This window comes from Haemaphysalis longicornis, unplaced genomic scaffold, assembly GCF_048455015.1.
Source record: "Haemaphysalis longicornis isolate Haplotype H1 unplaced genomic scaffold, Haemaphysalis longicornis Haplotype H1 scaffold_4, whole genome shotgun sequence".
Lineage (NCBI taxonomy): Eukaryota > Metazoa > Arthropoda > Arachnida > Ixodida > Ixodidae > Haemaphysalis > Haemaphysalis longicornis.
Window position 1 is genome coordinate 176,578,630 of NW_027526361.1, and position 18,465 is coordinate 176,597,094.

General features: G+C 49.6%; 1 protein-coding gene across 1 annotated transcript; it reads right to left on the minus strand.

Annotated features, from left to right (window-relative positions):
• Window positions 1-7,057: 7,057 nt before the first annotated feature.
• LOC144180114 (uncharacterized) lies at window positions 7,058-8,785 on the minus strand. Its single transcript, XM_077708510.1, has 3 exons — window positions 8,699-8,785; window positions 8,109-8,217; window positions 7,058-7,515 (listed from the first exon to the last, which is right to left on the minus strand). Exons 1-3 carry the CDS (start codon window positions 8,783-8,785, stop codon window positions 7,058-7,060), a joined length of 654 nt encoding a protein of 217 aa, XP_077564636.1.
• Window positions 8,786-18,465: the final 9,680 nt, after the last annotated feature.

Here is an 18,465-nt window from a genome sequence, read left to right on the forward strand (position 1 = left end):
AGTAAACAGTAATTAGAGGCAGGTAAGTACAAAAACATTCCTAGTATACAATGTTAGCTAAGGTGTTTTTGAACAATACCTGATTTTGTATACAGGCACTGGAGTCGGGAAGGTGGTTCCAGTCTATGCATGGAGGAAAAAAAAGCTTAGGAGAGGCCCTGACGTCACACCCAGCGCAGCCGGAAACGCCATTTCTGTAAGTCGAATGGCGGACTCTTTTTCCCTCTCTCTCACTGCACCTTCTCCGCCTCCTACGTCCTGTATCGCCTCTCTTGTCGTCTGCATCTGCCAGCGCCGAGCCGGCGGAAATCAGCTGATAGGCAGGTAGAAGGCCGTTTTGCAGCGCGTGACCGTGAACCTAAACGCGCGGTTACACCGTTACACCGTCTTCAGTGTGGCCGCAGCAGTTTTGCGAAGCGGCTCGCTCTAACAATGCCGCAATGCTCGGTACAGGCTGCAAGTCTCGATCGGTACACAATGAATTTGGCGTCACTTTCCACCGGTTGGTGCATCATTCCGCTGACAAGTATTGCTGTACATTGGTGTGCATTCATCCTTTGTTTGCAATCGCCGAGCGATGGAGAACGCCGCAAACAGTGGGCGAACGCCGTGCGGCTACCGGACTGGAAAGTGCCCAAGTTTGCGTTGCAGTTTCACTGGCAATCCCAGAGATGACTAGTCAATTAAACGGCCGTTCTATATATATAGGTAAGCAGCACTTCATGCAGATTTCAAGCTAAAAAATTGTGGAATGTTTTTACCGTTGTTCGCGTGCCTTCGATAGAATTTCTTGCGAAGGAGGAGGAGGAGGAGGAGGAGGCAAAACGTTTTATTGAGTAAAAAAAAAGGAGAGGGTGGGTGGCGTCAATAAACTTTTTTTCGCCAAGTTTCAACTTGTCTCAGTGTCAATAAATTCAAGGTGATATCAGTTGAAAACGTTCATACACTAACCTCGCAGTATGAAGCGTTGAAAAGCGAATCCAGGGCCAGACCACAAAAAGATCCAGATTCCAGATCCAGCACTCTTCCAGTCAACAGACGGACACCTACTAAGGTAACTATAGGACGATGGAATTATATCAACTGGGAATCTAGCTTGTAACAGTTGCAAAGGCACTGCCGCGCATTGCCGGCCTAGCAAACTACATGCAGCGGCGATAACCAAAAAAATGAGTTGCGAATCGTTCGGCTGCAAGTCGCCTACGTACTGCACACCGTGTATCACTTCCCGAAAATCTACCTGACGGGTGTCCGCGCGTACGACGGGACGGCGCGTTCACGATATCGGCACTTCAATAGGCGCGTCGTGATCGCGACCGGAGCAAAGGCTTGACGCGGTACAAGGTGCACTTGCAAGTAGAAATTAAATGACATATTCACATCGGCGCAGCTGTCGCAACTCGCAGCATCCTTTTCGAGTTCCGCAAGACCACAGCGCAGCAAAGCGAAGCAGCAATCTTCGCAATCGGACGACAAGGCAGGCGCTGCATTTCCTCCATGACTGGCGAACGGCGGGCGGGCTGTTGCTAGGACGCCGTTGCTAACGCGACTTCCAATGGCCGCCGAAAACACGTGACTTCCTCCACACTTTTGCCAATGCGCGGGGATAGCTGGGGGCCTCTCCTAAGCTTTTTTTTCCTCCATGCAGTCTATGGCTGTCCGGGGGAAAAATGACTGTGAGAAAGCGTTAGTCCGTGCATGGGGTATCCTGACTTTATTTGAGTGGTCTAAACGAGCAGAAATGTAATGAGGCGCTTCAATGAATTCACTGCGTAGTTGGGGGTGATAGAATATTTTATGGAAAAGACACAGACGAAGAACTTTACGACGAGACGCTAGAGATGGTAGGTTAAGCCTCAATTTCATGTGTGTGACACTGGAGGTACGGTTATAATCGGATAGTATGTAACGGGCCGCGTTATTCTAAACTAATTCTACTTTTTGAGTCAGGTTAACGTGGCTTGAATCCCAGAGTGATGCCGCATATTCAAGCTTCGGCCGAACCAGCGTCTTGTAAAGTAGTAGTTTTAGTGAAGAAGGTGTTCTTGAAAAATTACGTCGAAGGTATCCCGGTTAGCGTTGTTGACGACATAATCCGTGTGAATGTTCCATGTAAGGTCAGCTGAAAGGTGAACACCTAGGTATTTGTAACATGACACATTTTCTAGAAGGGAGTTATTAATAGAGTACGAAGGCAGCTCTTGAGGAGTTCGGGACACACGCATGTACTTGCACTTGTTAGTGTTTAGCTCCATGCACCAGATTTTACACCAAGATGTTAGAGCGTTTAGATCTGCTGTAATGTTTTGACGTCGTTGTCAGAGATTATTTGTCGATAAATTACACAATCATCGGCGAACAAATTAATGTAGGAAGAAACGCTAAACGGTAAATCGTTAATATAAATTAGGAAAAGAAGAGGACCCAATACCGAGCCCTGGGGAACACCTGAGTGAACGCCGCTGGGCTCGGAGTCATAATTGTTAGCTGAAACGAACTGGGAGCGGTTAGCAAGGAAAACTTCTAGCCATGTTAGTAGCTTGTCATCTAGGTTAAGCGAGCGCAGTTTATGTAAGAGTAATTTGTGAGAAACTTTATCGAAAGCTTTAGAAAAGTCTAAAAAAATACAATCCGAAACGGAGTGGTTGTCGAGACTGTGGTTAAGCTTATGTGTAAAGGATATTAGCTGTGTTTCACATGAATAGGTCTTTCGAAAGCCATGCTGCGATTTAGAGAAAAATGAAGTCAACTCCACGAATTTACTCAGATTCGAAAAGAGGATGTGCTCGAGGATTTTACATGGAATGGTGGTTAGTGAAATGGGTCTGTAATTGAGCGGGGAATGTTTGTTACCGGACTTATGTAGGGGGACCACCTTCCCGATTTTGAATTGAGCAGGAAGGACACTTTCGTCGAGGGTTTGCTTGAAAATTTTTGTTAGTATAATTGAGGAGTAGGTAAATGTGTTAGTTAAAAATTTTGGGCATATTTCGTCACAACCTGGAGCAGAGGAAAGTTTCAGAGATTTTATAAGTTCCTCTACGCCACCACCATCGATAGTGATAGGTTCCATTACAACGTAGTCATAGTAGGGGGTGGCAGGTAAGGGAGGACTAGTGTTTCGCCAGAAGTTGCTTATAAATGCGGCATTAAGATCGGCTGCGCATTTATGAGGAGGGAAGAAGGGATAGCTGTTCCATCCGTGTTGATTAGTGTTAAGTGGTCGCTACGACTCGGATTGATAGTACGCCAAAACTTTTTTGTGCCCGTTGTTAATAGGCGTGGCAATGTGCTTTGTAGGAAGTTAATCTTGGCGTTCTTTAGTGCTGCTACGTAAGCGTCATGCGCAGCCTTATAGGAAGACCAGCGCACGGGGGATGAAGATTGCTTCGCTGATTTGTAGAGGCGCTTCTTTTTGTTAGATAACCTTTTTAAATAAACATTGTACCATGGCGCTTTTTGATTAGATTGAATAGTATAAGTATGAATGAATTTTTTTGTTAGCTCATTCACCTTTCCTGCAAACAAATCCCAGTTCTCTTGTACGCTTCGTTTATCAAAATTCATCAAAAATGTTTCAAGAAAACCGCCTAAATGGTTATTGATAGCTTCAAAGTTAGCTTTCTTGTAGTTACGTATAACTTTGGTTGATTTTACCGTTTTTGGACGTGACATGTCAATAAAGAACGATAATAAAGAATGGTCACTCAAACCGGGTAGGTAACTAATTGCTGATATTAAGTCCGGCGTAGAGGTTAATACGAGGTCAAGAATATTTGCAGTGGTCTGAGTAGTTTTGCTTGGTTGCTTGACAACTTGGGTGAATGAGAACGTTGTGCAAAAGTCTACAAATTCCTGGGCTAGCGAAGTGAAGGGAATAATAGTGGGGGACTCTGTATACCAGGTTATGTTGGGAAAATTAAAATCACCGAGCAACAATATGGGGAGATTCGGGTACCGGGTTCGAACAGAGTAAGTAACATCATTTAGCTCGTTAACAAAAGTGGTACTGTACGTTGGAGGGCGGTAACAGGCAGCTAAGACTACTTTCTGATAACCCAGTTCGACGACTGCCCAGACAGTCTCTAAGTCACTCTGTACATGTATGTATGATGATGGTAAGTTATTGGAAATGGCTAGCATAACACCACCGCCTCGACCTTTTGGGCGATCACAGTGGTAGATTGAGTACTGATGAGCCGAGAAAAATGTTTCATTGTCGGAAATTTGCGATGTCAACCAAGTTTCTGTTAATACTAAGATGTCGGGGCTTCAGGTGTCAATGGCGGATGCCAATGATTCTCGTTTATTGCAGATACTGCGGATGTTACAAAACAAAACAGATATGTTTGACAGGTTATGTCCACTACCCCTCACGTCCCCCTAGGATGCTGTCGTGGAGAAGTGCTCACATTTTGCGTAGTTAGACGGGGTGTTGGCTGGGTGACGGTTACGTTGTCTGTGGCTGGGTTGTACGTGAACTGTTCTTTGTTGATCACTAGCGTTTTGTAGCGTAGTTGAAATGCGGGCTCACCCGGTTGGTTTTTTTGCGTACGTGGCAAGCTTCTTACGGATCTGACGTGTGGCTAAACAAAAATCTTCGGAAACAGATACGTCCTTTTCTTTCAGCATTTTACGGGCCCCGAGCATTTTATCTTTTGTTTTAGAGCTAGCAAACTTGACAATAATGGGGCGACATTTGTCATTCGAAAACGTGCCAAGTCGATGGGCTCTTTCTATTGCACCACTTGGCAACGGATCAAGCACACCTGCCAATGCATTAAGCACTTTGGCCTCACATTCTTCCCACTTTTCACGCTCATCGGGAATGCCGTAAAATAAAAGGTTATTGCGTAGCGACCTGTCTTCTAGCTCGTTTACGCGCCGCTGCAGGGAATCAACTTCAGCTGTTAGTTTTTTTACTGATTCTTGGGTGGCAGTGTTGTCAAGATCTAGCGCTTCAGTTTTCACTTCTAAGGCATCGACCCGTTTCTGTACTTCGCGAAAGTTGTCCTTTATGTTTTGTTGCCCAGCTTTGATTGCCTTTATGTCAGCCGCAAGATCGGCCTGACTGCTAGCGGACTACACCGAACGCGCCTGGATGTCTTTAAGTATAGTAAAGATTGCGGTCATTTGCTCGGATGGGTCGGTTGGCAGTGGTTCAACATCGAGGGGTGCTATGGAACGAGTATTATACGGCCCAGGATTCAATTCTACGTCACCAGAGCGTATCAAGAGTAGCATCATAGAAATACAGTCACAAATACATTCACAAAGCACTTCGGGGCACGGGAGAACAAGCAAGCAACGGTTGTCGCTTCTTTTAGCATATAACAAGAATTGCTTACGCACCTGCGAAATGCAAAAGCGTGGAGCGTCAAACATGCTGTCGGAACTTCTCCCGTGCCCACTGAAGAGTCTGTCGGCCGGCCATCCCTTTAAGTCAGCTGGTGCCGTAGGTGTCGACGTCGATGACGCTGGCGCGCAGATGAATGTGCGCACCAGGCTAAGAGAATCGATGGAGACGTCGCAAAAGGGTGTTTGTTGGAATTCTTCATTCGGCGATAGCAGCTGCGTCGGTGGTCCATATCTTGCACATGATTCCGGCGAATAGAGCAGTAACAGCGGAACGATGAAGGCCTGCGAAATGCAAAAGCGTGGGGCGTCAAACATGCTGTCGGAACTGCTCCCGTGCCCGCTCATTCAGGGCTTGGTTGATTACTTCTGTAACTTCACTAACAGCCGTTGTGGATGAGCAATTTTTCCGAAAACCGTGTTCTTTCGTTGTTAAGATATCATATTTCTCAATGCATTCCATTACCCTGTTTGCTATTAGCATATCAAACAACTTATGATTTCACGATAAAAATTGTTTAGGACGGCAGTTTCCAATTCAGTTAGGATCGCCTCCTTTATGTGGGGGCACCACTTTTCGAATTTGTAGCTGCTCGGGGTAAGTTCCAGTCAAACAAGATTTAATAAATATTTTTTCTAGTCCGAAGCACAAAATGTCAATGTTACGTTTTAATATGTTAATCGATCATGCGTCATGACCCATTGCCATATTTGCTTGCAGATTTCCATTCACGCCGATTACTTCTGAGGTGTTTATCTCTCTGAAACGAAGCTGTTATAATCGGCGGGGGTAGCATGGGGGTTTGTTCATCACTGAAGGTATTAGTTAAGTTGTTGCTTCTATTAACAAATAAAGCATTGAACTGCGCTGGAAGAGCAGCATGGTCGCAGTTCAGGTACTATACTAAGCTCGTTGTATGCTGAGCATCATAACCTAGTTTGTGATGCGCCAGATTTCTTTTGAGTTTCCACTATTTTTGGTATTATTTACTATATTAATCTTTTTTTCTGCTTGCATATCTGTGAGAGAGATAGGTTAGGCAGAAGTCTATACTGGTTTTATAATAATCATTATCTTTGTATTGTTTCAGTTTGCTCAGCCAGTGATCTATCTTTTCAATCACTTTAAGTAAGTCAGTTGTCATCCAGGGACAAATGGGAGTCGAGAAGTGCAATGCTCTACGAGAGCTGTTCGCCGTTTTGATGCAGCTTTGTCGCAATGTTTTATAAAAAACTTTGATATCTGCATCTACCTTATTCCGCATTCAGATATATGCTGTAATAAAGGAAAGGAACGTGCTGTAATAAAGAAAAGGCAGATATAAAGGAATCTGCTGTCATAGCTTTTGGTGACTTTTTAGTCGTCTGAAATCGCTGCCGCAGCACTGTGTGTGCCCCATTCTTCTCGATAGCGCGCGCAAACAGCCAACTTCAGCTCTGACACAGCCACTAAGCATAGCGACGCAAGTTCTGGTGAAGACCTTTGTTGGGACGCGTCGCTCGGCAGAGCTTCGCAAGTGAACAACTCGCGTCCCAAACAACAACTGAACTTTTATTATCATCCTTCGTCTCGAAGATAACTTTCTCGTGCGGGCGCATGCGCTCTCTGCACCGCACACAGAAGCGCCGCTTTGCGTCGCCACAGTACTCCCCCCCTAGTGAGTGCGCGCACAACGGTCGCACTCGGACGACCCACTGCGGTTCATAAGTTCATGCGCACCGGGGGTCTCGTCCACCGTCCACTCCGCGTGAACCGTTTGAGGATTTGTTGGGGCTGCGCTACGTGGTCTGCCGGGGGTGCCTGCGAAGATGGAGCTCGAGGTGGTGCAGGTGCTTCGCTGTCGGAGTCCACGTGTGCTGGTTTTACGCGGTCTAGAGAAACCACGTCGTGACGACCACCTCTGTCGATTGTAATGTGCTTGTCTGCCCGTCGCAGCACCTTGAAAGGCCCGTCGTACGGGGGCCGGAGTGGACGCTGTACGGCGTCGTGCCTCACAAACACGTGAGAGCAGGAGGAGAGTTCCCGGTCCACGTAGACTGGCCGGGCTGCGGGCGGACGCGGAGGAACAGCGCGTAGCTTGCTCATGATGTCTCGCAGTCGCACGGCGTAGTCCGCGTTCGCGTACACGTTCTCGTCCTTACTGGTAGCGAAAAACTCCCCTGGGAGGCGAAGCGTTGTTCCGTACACCAGTTCAGCAGAGCAGCATCCAATATCTGCTTTCAGAGCCGTCCTAACGCCCAACAGAACAAACGGCAGTGCCTCTACCCAACTGTGACTCGCAGTAGCCGTCAGGCTCGTCTTCAGATGACGATGGAACCTTTCCACTATACCGTTGCTTATCGGATGGTAGGCAGTTGTTCTGATGCGGGAAGTACCCAAGAGCCGGGTGACGCTTGCGAATAGGGCGGACTCAAACTGTGTTCCGCGATCCGTAGTCACGGTTGCCGGCACTCCGAAGCGGGCCACCCAGTGGAAGATAAATGCGCGAGCGACGGTATCAGCAGTCATGTCTGGAATGGGCACGACCTCCGGCCATCGCGTGAAGCGATCGATGCAGGTTAGCAAGTAGCTTTGCCCCTGACACAACGGCAGTGGTCCCACAATGTCAACATGCACATGGGCAAATCGACAGTCCGGCAGAGGGAAGGATCCCAAGGGGGTCACAGTATGTCGCTGAACTTTGGAGCGCTGGCATGCGAGGCACTCTCGTGTCCAGTGTCGGACATCCCGGTTTATTCCTGGCCACACGAACCTCGCTGTGCATAGCCGTTGCGTGGCTCGAATCCCGGGATGCGCCAGGCTGTGCAGCAAGTCAAAAATGCTGCGACGGAGGTTCGAGGGGACGAACGGTCGGGCCCTGCCTGTAGACATGTCGCAGCATACGGATCCTGTGGGTTCTGCCAACCATTGCAGCTTCAAGGCGCTGGTTGAAGACGTCAGTAGACGCTTCAATTCTCCATCACTGCGTTGAGCCGTCGTAAGTGTGGTGAAGTCCACGCCGCTCGGCAGGCTGATGGCATTCACTGGACCGCGCGAAAGAGCGTCGGCAGCAGCATTATCCGTGCCACTAACATGGCGTATATCTGTCGTGAATTCTGCGATGTACGACATTTGGCGGAGCTCCCGTGCCACGTGCGCACCAGAATCGGAGTTCGCGCGCAATGCGTAGGTGAGTGGCTTGTGATCCGTGAGCACAAAAAATTCTTGTCCTTCCACATAATGCCGGAAATGCCGGATAGCCGCGTATATGGCCAGGAGCTCCCTACCAAAGGTGCTGTACCTTCGTTCGGACGGGCTCAGTTTTCTGGAGAAGAAGGAAATTGGTCGCCACACTCCGCTCACCCTCTGCTGCAACACGGCTCCAATCGCTGCATCGGAGGCGTCCACCATGACGCATTGAGGAACACCAGGCTGCGGGTACGTGAGCATGGTAGCATTTGCGAGAGCTTCCTTAATCATCCGGAATGCTTGTGTGGATTGGTCGTTCCACTGAATGGCAGTTGCCTTAGATCCAGATGCCGCAAGTAGGCTGTGGAGAGGGTGAAGGATGTTGGCGCATTTCGGGATAAACCTACGGTAGAAATTCACGAGTCCCAGGAACTCTCGAAGCTGGCGGAGGTTTTTCGGCTGTGGAAACTGCCGTACTGCTTCCACCTTGTCCTTCTGGGGCTGTACTCCGGCACTTGAAATGCTGTGGCCCAAAAATGATAGTGTCGGTACCCCAAGCACGCACTTTGCCGTATTGATAACGATGCCGTTCTCTGTCAGTCGCTGAAGTACGTAGCGCAGATGCCGCTCGTGCTCTTCAGGAGTGCTGCTAGCAATCAGAAGATCATCGAGGTATACCTTGCAAAAGTCGAGGCCACGGACAACGCCATCCATGAACCGTTGAAAAGTTTGGCCGGCGTTGCGTAAGCCGAAAGGCATGCGTAGGAACTCGAACATTCCGAACGGCGTTGTTATTGCGGTCTTGGGAATATCCTCCGGTGCTACGGGTATCTGATGATATGCTCGCACTAGATCTATTTTAGAGAAAATGGTAGCACCATGCAGGAAGGAGGTCATGTCATGAATGTGCGGGACTGGGTAACGGTCTGGCACGGTTACCCGATTCAGCGCTCGATAGTCCCCGCAAGGGCGCCAATCACCGTCTGTTGATTTTGGGACCATGTGAAGAGGTGACGCATATGGGCTGGATGAAGGACGTACTATCCTGAGTTCCATCATGTGGGCAAACGCCTGTCGAGCCAACCGCAGCTTCTCGGGTGACAGGCGCCGTGGTCGCGCATAGACCGGTGGGCCTGTGGTTTCGATGTGATGCAGGACGCCGTGCTTTACTTCTGGAAATGCCTGTGGCTGTCGCGTCAGCTCTGGGAACTCTTGTAGTATTGCGGTGAAGTACGCTTCTCCAGCCGGACTAAGCAAGGCCGGGCTGATAGGGGGGTGCCAACACGGCGTGCCTTGTACCGCTCCCCGAGAAACAGGATCTTGAAGCCGTTTGTTGCGGACGTCGACCAACAGACCGAAGAACTGGAGAAAGTCTGCGCCTAGTATGGCGAATTTGACATCAGCAGCTATGAACACCCAGCTAAACGTTCTGCCGAAACCGAAGTTCAGCGACAGTGAACGATGGCCATATGTTGTTATCACCGTGTTATTGACAGCTTGCAAGGGCGATGCACTAGGTTTCTTTCTTTCAGCTTGTGACGCCGGTATAACGCTCACCTCGGCGCCTGTGTCAACTAAGAAACGTACTCCGTTGTTGCGGTCGGTAACGAAGAATACCGAGGGACGACTTGGAGGCAACGTAGTAGCACTGGTCGCCCTCAGTGCCTGCCGCGGCTGTTTCCCGAGTGCGCGCACGGTGGGACACATTTACGCGCACTACTTCCGAACCTCCGATGATACCAGCAGATATGCTCGTGCTGCTTTTGCGATAGCGGCGTGTTAGGCTCGGTTATCGTTTGCGCCCTCCTGCTTGCGTGCGAAGCTGATACTTTTTCGGCAAGTCGAGAAATCTCCTCACGCATCTCTTGAAGTTCGTTTAGAGGCTGTTGCGCTTGCACGGCAGCCATGGGTGTGGGCGGGGTCATCGCTACCAGTTTGTCAGCAAGTTCGGCGGCTGCGGTTAAATCCTTGTGCTCTGAGGCCGCGACGACCATGCGGACGCCTGAAGGCAACTTTTGCAAAAAAAGTTCTCGGAGCAATGCTCCATCTATCGTGGTTGATGTCTCGCCGAGCAATTGTTGCATGTGCCGCAAAAGCTGACTAGGAGTACGGTCGCCGAGTTCCGTGCCGCGAAGCAATTGCTGCAGTCGTTGTGGTTCGGAGGGCGTAACTCGGCGAACAAGGGTTTCTTTTAGCGTTGCATATGCGTTTTCGACAGGTGGTGCGAGCAACAGATCCCTGATTTCACTGGCTATGGCGGGCGGCAGACTGCTGACTACGTAGTGGTATTTCGTAAGGTCTGCGGTGATTCGTCTGGCTGCGAACTGAGATTCCACTTGTATGAACCAAAGTGCGGGGTCCGCAGTCCAAAAAGGGGGCAGCTTACCGTCGACTGAGGAGACTGTCGGAGGGGCGTCGGTCGTGGACGTTGAATCCATATTGCGGCTGGTTCGACACTCCGGTCGCTGTGTCTGTATTCCGGGTCACCAATGTTGGGACGCGTCGCTCGGCAGAGCTTCGCAAGTGAACAACTCGCGTCCCAAACAACAACTGAACTTTTATTATCATCCTTCGTCTCGAAGATAACTTTCTCGTGCGGGCGCATGCGCTCTCTGCACCGCACACAGAAGCGCCGCTTTGCGTCGCCACACCTTCATCGCAGCGGCTGAGTTACTCGTGAGCGTATTTAATTGATGTATTCACTTTTCACAAGATGTGAAAAGAGTAGAAACACACCCTTGCAACGCAGTCCTCTGAAGATCACATGGTTCATGATGATCAAAGGTTGCTTTTAGGGGTGTGCGAATATTCGAAAAATTCGAATAATACTCGAATAATAAATATGTCGTATTCGTATTCGCTTCGAAAACTATGTATTCGAAACGTTTCGAGTATTCGAAGTGTTTCAAATAATCGGCAATTATCGAATATCTGGATTGATTTTTTAAATGTGGGGACGCGGATTTCAACTTCGGAAAAAATGACCAAAACAGCGTTTTTTTGAAAGCAACATATTCGGTTTTCATGTTTTCAATTCTGTGCGTTTGCAAAGTTTTCCCAACGAAAACAATCTCCAAGTGCCACAAAAAATGCTTTTGCTAGCCGTGGTGGCAAAATGTCAAAGCAAAAGGGCGAAAAAACGGCAATTGTAGTAGCACTGTATCTCCGCAACGTTGCCACCTGGCGCGGCCATTTTGGTACCATTGCATCGGCCAAGCTATACTCTTTCTGGTCCCGGCCATCTCTTTTATCTTCGTTCATTCACAGACGCACGAACGCCTGAAAAAGAAAAACGCAGAAACTAAGCCAGAAATAGATTCTGAAGTGCAAATGGCGTTCCGGTCGGCGCGCGCTGAAACGGCCGTCCTGATTGGGCGTCGCCGCGGCAATGCGAGATGCTGGCCGCCTGAACTCCGTAGTGCACGCACAGAACAGGGAGGATTTTAGAGAAGCAAAGGTCTAGCTTTGCCTGTAGTGCCAGAAAAATCGTAGCGGCGGCGTCGTGAACTACGGTGGGAGCCCGCTTGGTGCCGCTGAAACAAGGCTTTGTAAACATGGCGGATGCTTTTTGCACAGGCCGCTTGAGCTCCTTAATAACATGGCTGCTCTCGCACGGCAGCCGCCGGCTCGCTGCTCCTGCTGGTTGCTGGCTGGCCGCGTGTTTACTTGCGCCGCGCTAGTGAAGTGATGTTACGCCAGGTGACCAGATGGCCTCGACTGGCACAGACCACAGTGAGCAGCAAGTGAGAACAAATCGTTTATTGACATCTGCAAGTTTACAGGGGCAGTCGCTTTCGTGACTTTTTTTTTTTTTGCCATAAAAACTCGTTCACTTGCGCTAAGATTTCGAACGAAGGGCACACAACCAGCACTCAGTCGACGATGAAAGGCGGCGAGCGTCATCAGTTCGCACGTGCGATGTGCCCACCTTCCGCATCCATCACATTGGAGAGCGGCGACGTTGTCATGCACAACCTTTTCGCAGCGGCTGCAAGTAGGACGTGACGACGTGCGCTTGGGGCCGGGATTGATCGCAATGTCTCCAGCGAGCAAGAGGCGCGGTTCAGGTGCCGCGAGCTGCACCGCTGAAACGAATGGCGAAGTGCGGCACCGCCTGAACTGGTTCACGCGGTGCAGGTGAAACGAATAGACCCTAGATTTGACCAGACCACAGAGAATAAGTTAACCGCAATCCAGCTTGGCTTAGCTTGGCTTTGTGGTTGCGAATTCACAAGCGAGGTGGCGCCACAGTCGGCTGTTCGTAAAAAAGTTGCGTACATTTTGCTCAACAGATGTTTGATGCGGAACTTGTTAATAATCTTTTTAAACAACGCATTGTAAGCTAACTTTGTTGGCTCTTTGAGTCACGGAATGAATGTTTTGTATTCTCTACCAAAAGTAACCTCTCGGTTGCGCCGTCTGGTGGACTTGATTAGGAAAACTGCCGCTGTAGGTTGGTGTCGATTTTTACGCCGCCTATAGGGAAACCAAGGAACGTCCAAGCTTGAGAGGCCTGGTGCACGTTTCAGAGTTCATTTTCGCTGCTTCGGTCTGCCAAGTTTCTGCTCAGTCATTTTATCTGCTGTGGTGTTCAACGCGGACATTGTCGAGTTGGGAATGCCTGAGATTACAAGCCAGATTACGTGAAGTTGCGTGGTTCGAAAGGCGGAGGTCATCGAACGCTTCGTAACGCGCGTGACTTTACCCCGGAGGGTGAAACGCGCTGTGCGCGTATGTGATAGCGGTTCGCGAAGTAACCTTTTTGTCTGATTTGCGATGCTTACACGCTAAACGTCCGACGCGTCAAAAGCTGCGGCGTGCACGGCGTAGACGCTGCGCATTGGAGCATCGCCTGACTTCGCAACCGGGTACGATTGAACGCTGCAGTAGAAATTAATTCCTTTGACATTAGACTTAATCTTAAAAGCTACCTGAAGGGCCATTTGAGGGATAACCAAAGTATGACATGTTGCGGTATACGAGCGCCGCGATGCGGGCGAGGCATTTCGCTTTCTTGCGCAACGTTTCCCGTGCACTTCGAGTAATCATGCGAACAGGTCGGAGTTAGGAATAAAAACGTGTTGACGGCGTTAAAATTGTACCTTACTTTCGTAGCATTTAACAAATTGATTTTTTTAGGGAAGATATTAATACCAATGCGCTAAAAATGTACCGTACTGTCGTAGTATGTACGAATTGAATTTTTTATGGAAATTTTATGACCATTGCATACATGTATAGTTTGGTGCATATTGGTTGTGCTGCGAGGAAAATTGGATGCCCTGAATGTCAAGAGTACTAAAAAATGTGCATGCATTGAAGTTGAGGTTACGCAGAGTATTATACCAAGCTTCAAAGTAGCTCGTTTAATTGTATCGTTGTGGTATGTAAACTTTTGGCAATGCACACCTGCTCGTACGAGTGCGAAGTTGCTGCTCCAGGCAAGGTTATAATTAAAGCGTAGAAGAATTCAAAACTCACTGTTAAAATTTAAGTAAAGAAAAGTGTGCTTCACTTGTTGCCATGGTCACAACACTGCAGAAGGAAGTTGTCCGGTGCAATACAGGCAACCAGCTAACCTACTCTGCACTGAAAGTTATCTCCCACCATTTGGTCCGCAAACTTGGCTATGTACTCATCACAGAAGAGCTGAAAATGATGTTTTATCGAAAGAAAAAGGCTGCAAAAGGCACTCCAATATCAAGGCAAGGCATCTCACAAGCCCCGCGTTCAAAAAGTAACGAACGGCTACAAGTCTAGCGACTTTTTATGTCTTATATTATTGTTGCAATCACGGAAGCCGTTTTCTTCAAACGGTCTTTTTTTTGCCACGTACGTCGTTTGTTCAACTGATTTCTTCGTGACCAGTAGGTGTATTTTCATCCCGTTCTTTGCGGTACATTTCTTGACGAGCAGCTGCGGGTGTAGCACTCTTGGTTTTTCAGGTTTGCTTTTTGTGAATTTTTTATTGATATAATTGTTCATGGTGTATGTGCCTTTTGTACATTCACATCTAAAAAATTTGACAACTAAAAAAATTGTGTCCTAATAAAAAATCTCACTGTCACGACCTCGTCCATTCATTTGGGAATGCAAAGCACTTCAAACAAGTTTTCTGTCATGTTTTATAGGCCGCTCAAGCTCGGAGAAAGGTGAACAAAAGGAAAATTTTGTAAATAAAAATGTGTTCAAAATAGTACTTTGAAATTGTTATGGTGCTATCACACAAGCATTTCCAGTTGCTGTGCCAATAGTCGTCAAATTCCACAACGAAATAAAAAGTTGATTTTGAAAGTCACGCCCCCACTTTATTATTCGATATTCTATTCGGTATTCGAAGCTAGATATTCGCCCTTCTTCCGTTTCAACACTCGACGCTCCCCCGTAGCCGGTTCCTACTTGCACGCGCCCTTTCGTTCAGCCTCGTTTCTTGCCTTGGATGTTGAAGCCTGGTATGCAACGACGGCTTGTTTTTTTACGGAAAAAATTGAACCGTTTACGTACAAATTGCTCTCGATCGTCCTATGTTGTTCTGTCGCACGTTTCGTTGTATGAAACGAGTTCTTGCACCGCCGTCATAGCGAAGTATTTCTCGAGAAGATCTTCTGAAAACACGCTAGCATGAGTCAAAGTAGCGGACGTCATGGTGGACGGAAACCAGTCGCATCTGCCTTTGTTTCGTTCGCTCCTCGTCAGGGCAAGCAGAGCTCCAAATGGTTTGCAGTGCTCACGTCGGCGATATCGGGAAGGTTCCGGTGACTGTCGGCCGTCGTCCACGCATGGTCCTCAATCCGCGTGGGCACACGTGGCTCACCGTCAACAGTAGAATCTTGTAGCCACGGCAAGACAACTGGCGATGTCGAAGTGCGTGAGCCGCGTTGAGGAGCATCATGTGGGTGGGGGAAAGTGACGTCGGTCTTGTGTCACATGCCTGCAGCCTTCGCAAACTTCAAGACAGAGCGCAGCTGATAAAGTGAACGGCATATATGTCCTCGGTACGCTAAGGCGTCAAATTAAGCACGTTGCAGTTAATGAGAACAAACAGATCGATGATTTCCTGGTGGACCCCATAAAGTGCGGTGTCCTCGTTTTCTAGAAGGTCAATGGTCGCTTGCAAATCATGCGGAGACGGTGAAGAGACTTGCAGAGCTTCGCTCCCTGCCTTAAGCACTCTCGTAATAGGGCGGCCAAGGATTCGTGTTTTCCGGTGCAGCCTATAGATTGTACATATACCGACAGTCATGCCCAAAAGGTCCGGGTTTAACCACGACGACCTCCGGCTGGGGGTGGGGTTGGGCAGCGGGAACAACAGTCAAAATAGCGGGGTTCTAAGAACCTCAAGCCGGAGGGAACGTCGGTGGTCTCCTTCATCGCGTGTGGTCATCTTCCCGGGTCTCAATGCACCAAAATGTTACGGAAGAACGACAATAGGCAGACCGGGGCCATGGCCCCCAAAACGGGGATGACAAATTTAATCCCAAGGTCTTGTTACGAATCGGCCAACGCTGCCGTATTTTCCCGCATCAGCCACCACGTGGGAATCGACCACGTGCGCCCGCGTGTCGGTGAATCGTACTTTCGTGTCTCGCCATGCCGGGTCAGTCACCTCGCTTTCCAACGCGCCTCCGGCGGCTGCCAGCGGCACGCCCAGGCATTCTTCACGACGTTCGCCACACCCTTCAGGCACCTGCGCGTCGGTGAGTCCCGCCTTGACATCCCCGGCTCAGACGTTTCGCTATCGGCACGATCAACATTCGATAGCGCGACCCCGGCACCTTTCAAGGACTCTCTCTCCCCCCCCTCTCGGACGCCACATGGGACGAAGCCATGGATGACTCACGAACTATGGAAAGAGCGTGTGGGTGTCTGTGATGTTCGTGGCGTGTTACTCTTGGGGGCGTTTTTTGGGTATAAATAGAAGCAGCACAAACGCTGAAAATCATTCCTGTCGGAGCAGCGAATCCATGCGGTCGCTCTGCTCGTGTCCTGTATTGTAACCTCGCCCGTCAGGGCATTGTATGTTTTTTTGGCTTCGGCTCACCTCTCGGGATGAAGTAAACAGTTACGTTCGCCTATCAGCTCTGGACCTTCTTCTCGGATGCAGTGGCCCCCGCCCGGTCGCAACAACTGGTTGGCAGCGGTCGGATGACAACTTCGTGACACCTGGAGCCAGCGGTGCGAGACCCAACACCACGGACGTCAAGGCGGCTTCGGACTTCGCAGAATTTACGGCGGTCAAGGGTGAGTGCGGGGCTTTTCTTCACTGCGTTTTACCAGGCTTCTGAGGATAGCTGGTAGGGCGTGTGTTTTTGTCGCGTGGGTTATTCGCGCAAAACATTTTTTGGAGCATTGGGAAACAAGTACTCTAGACCGGCCATGAATTTGAAAGCGTTGAAAAAACCGCAGTTGTTGGAGCTTGCAAAAGAGTTGCGCTTGGATGTTACGGACGCGCTGAGAAAGCCAGAGCTGATACAGGCTATACTCGCTGTTGGGGCTGACGATGACGAGCTGTCTGAGTGCATTGAGACGATCAATGACAGGCAGACCGCTAAACGTCAGGCTGCAGAGGCAGAGGCCGAGCGCCAGCGCGAGGAACGCGAGGAGAAGAAACAGGAACGAGAACGGGAGCGCCAGCATGAGCTGGAAATGAAACGTCTTGACATCGAGGCATCTCGACCTAGACGTCAGAGTGGCAGCAGCGTGCAGTCTGCGGCGACTGAGCGACCTACGTTGCGAATGTGTGACCTAATGCGACCCTACAAGGTAGGAGAAGACATCGGTCTTTTTTTTATCAACTTCGAGCGTACGTGTGAGAGGGCCCAGTTTAGCCGAGACTCATGGCCGCAAATGCTGCTTACGCTTTTGCCAGGTGAGGCATCCGACGTGATGGCCCGCTTGCCAAAGGAGGAGGCGGAGGACTACGAAAAAGTCAAGTCGAGCCTCCTGCGTAAGTACAGGCTGTCAGCAGAGGCGTTTCGCCAGAAGTTCCGTGAAGCCGAGAAAGCTAGGGGCGGGTCGTACTTGGAGTTCGCCTACAAGCTGAGGGCAAATATGGAAGAGTGGCTCAAAGAGGCAGAGGCTTTTGGAGGGCACGACAAGGTAGTTGAGTGCTTCGGTCTTGAGCAGTTTTACCGCCGTCTACCAGAGAACCTGAGACTCTGGGTGCAAGATAGGCCAGGGGTAAGTACTGTGGATCAGGCAGCTCAGCTAGCCGACGAGTTTGTCGCACGTCGAGGTGCGCAGGGGCCGAAAGACGGCCAAAAAGAGTTCAGGCCGAGGCCTGATATTACAGGGCCGAAAGGGAGATCTCCCCAGGTAGACGGTGGAGCAAGGGATGTCGTTCTCGTGGATAGAGAAACTGGCCACGATAACGAAGAGAGAGCAGCAGACGCTGAGGAGCAGCGCAGAAAGAAAGCTTTCGAAGCGCGCAGACAGGCTGCGTGTTACAACAGCGGCGAGACGGGACATTTCGCTGCCAGCTGTAAGAACGGAAAACTAGTCTTTCACGTACTAGATCAGAGTGAGGACAGCAGGCTGTTTCTAGAGCCGTACGTACGGGAGATAGTCGTCAATGGTAAACCGTGCCGAGTTCTTCGTGACTCCGCGGCGACAGTAGACATGGTCCACCCTTCGTACGTTGAACCGGATCAGCTAACGGGGCAGTGTGTTTGGGTGAAGCCAGCCGTAGGTGCACGAAACGTGCGTCTGCCGATTGCTAAGGTCAGCATCAGAGGTCCGTTTGGTGAACTTGTGACGCAGGCAGCAGTATCCCCACAACTACTTCCGGAGTAGAAGTACCTATTCTCGAACAGATCGGATCAGCTGTTAAGGGAAAAGGGGTACAATTTTGAGAAACTGCCGAGGAAAGAACCAGCTTGGCTCGCTGCGAAGTGCTCGAGTAACGATAGGGTCGCCACCGCTGTGAGGAATGGCGAAACTCA

Bases quoted from the DNA above. Each gene is read 5' to 3' on its own strand.
- LOC144180114 (XM_077708510.1), bottom strand. From the start codon at position 8,785: ATGCTCACGTACCCGCAGCCTGGTGTTCCTCAATGCGTCATGGTGGAC. The intron at 8,218-8,698 runs GTGAGCGGAGTG...ACATGTCTACAG, and splicing joins GAGCCGTGTTGCAGCAGAGG to GCAGGGCCCGACCGTTCGTC. The intron at 7,516-8,108 runs GTTCGTGTGGCC...TTCGCCTCCCAG, and splicing joins CAACGGCTATGCACAGCGAG to GGGAGTTTTTCGCTACCAGT.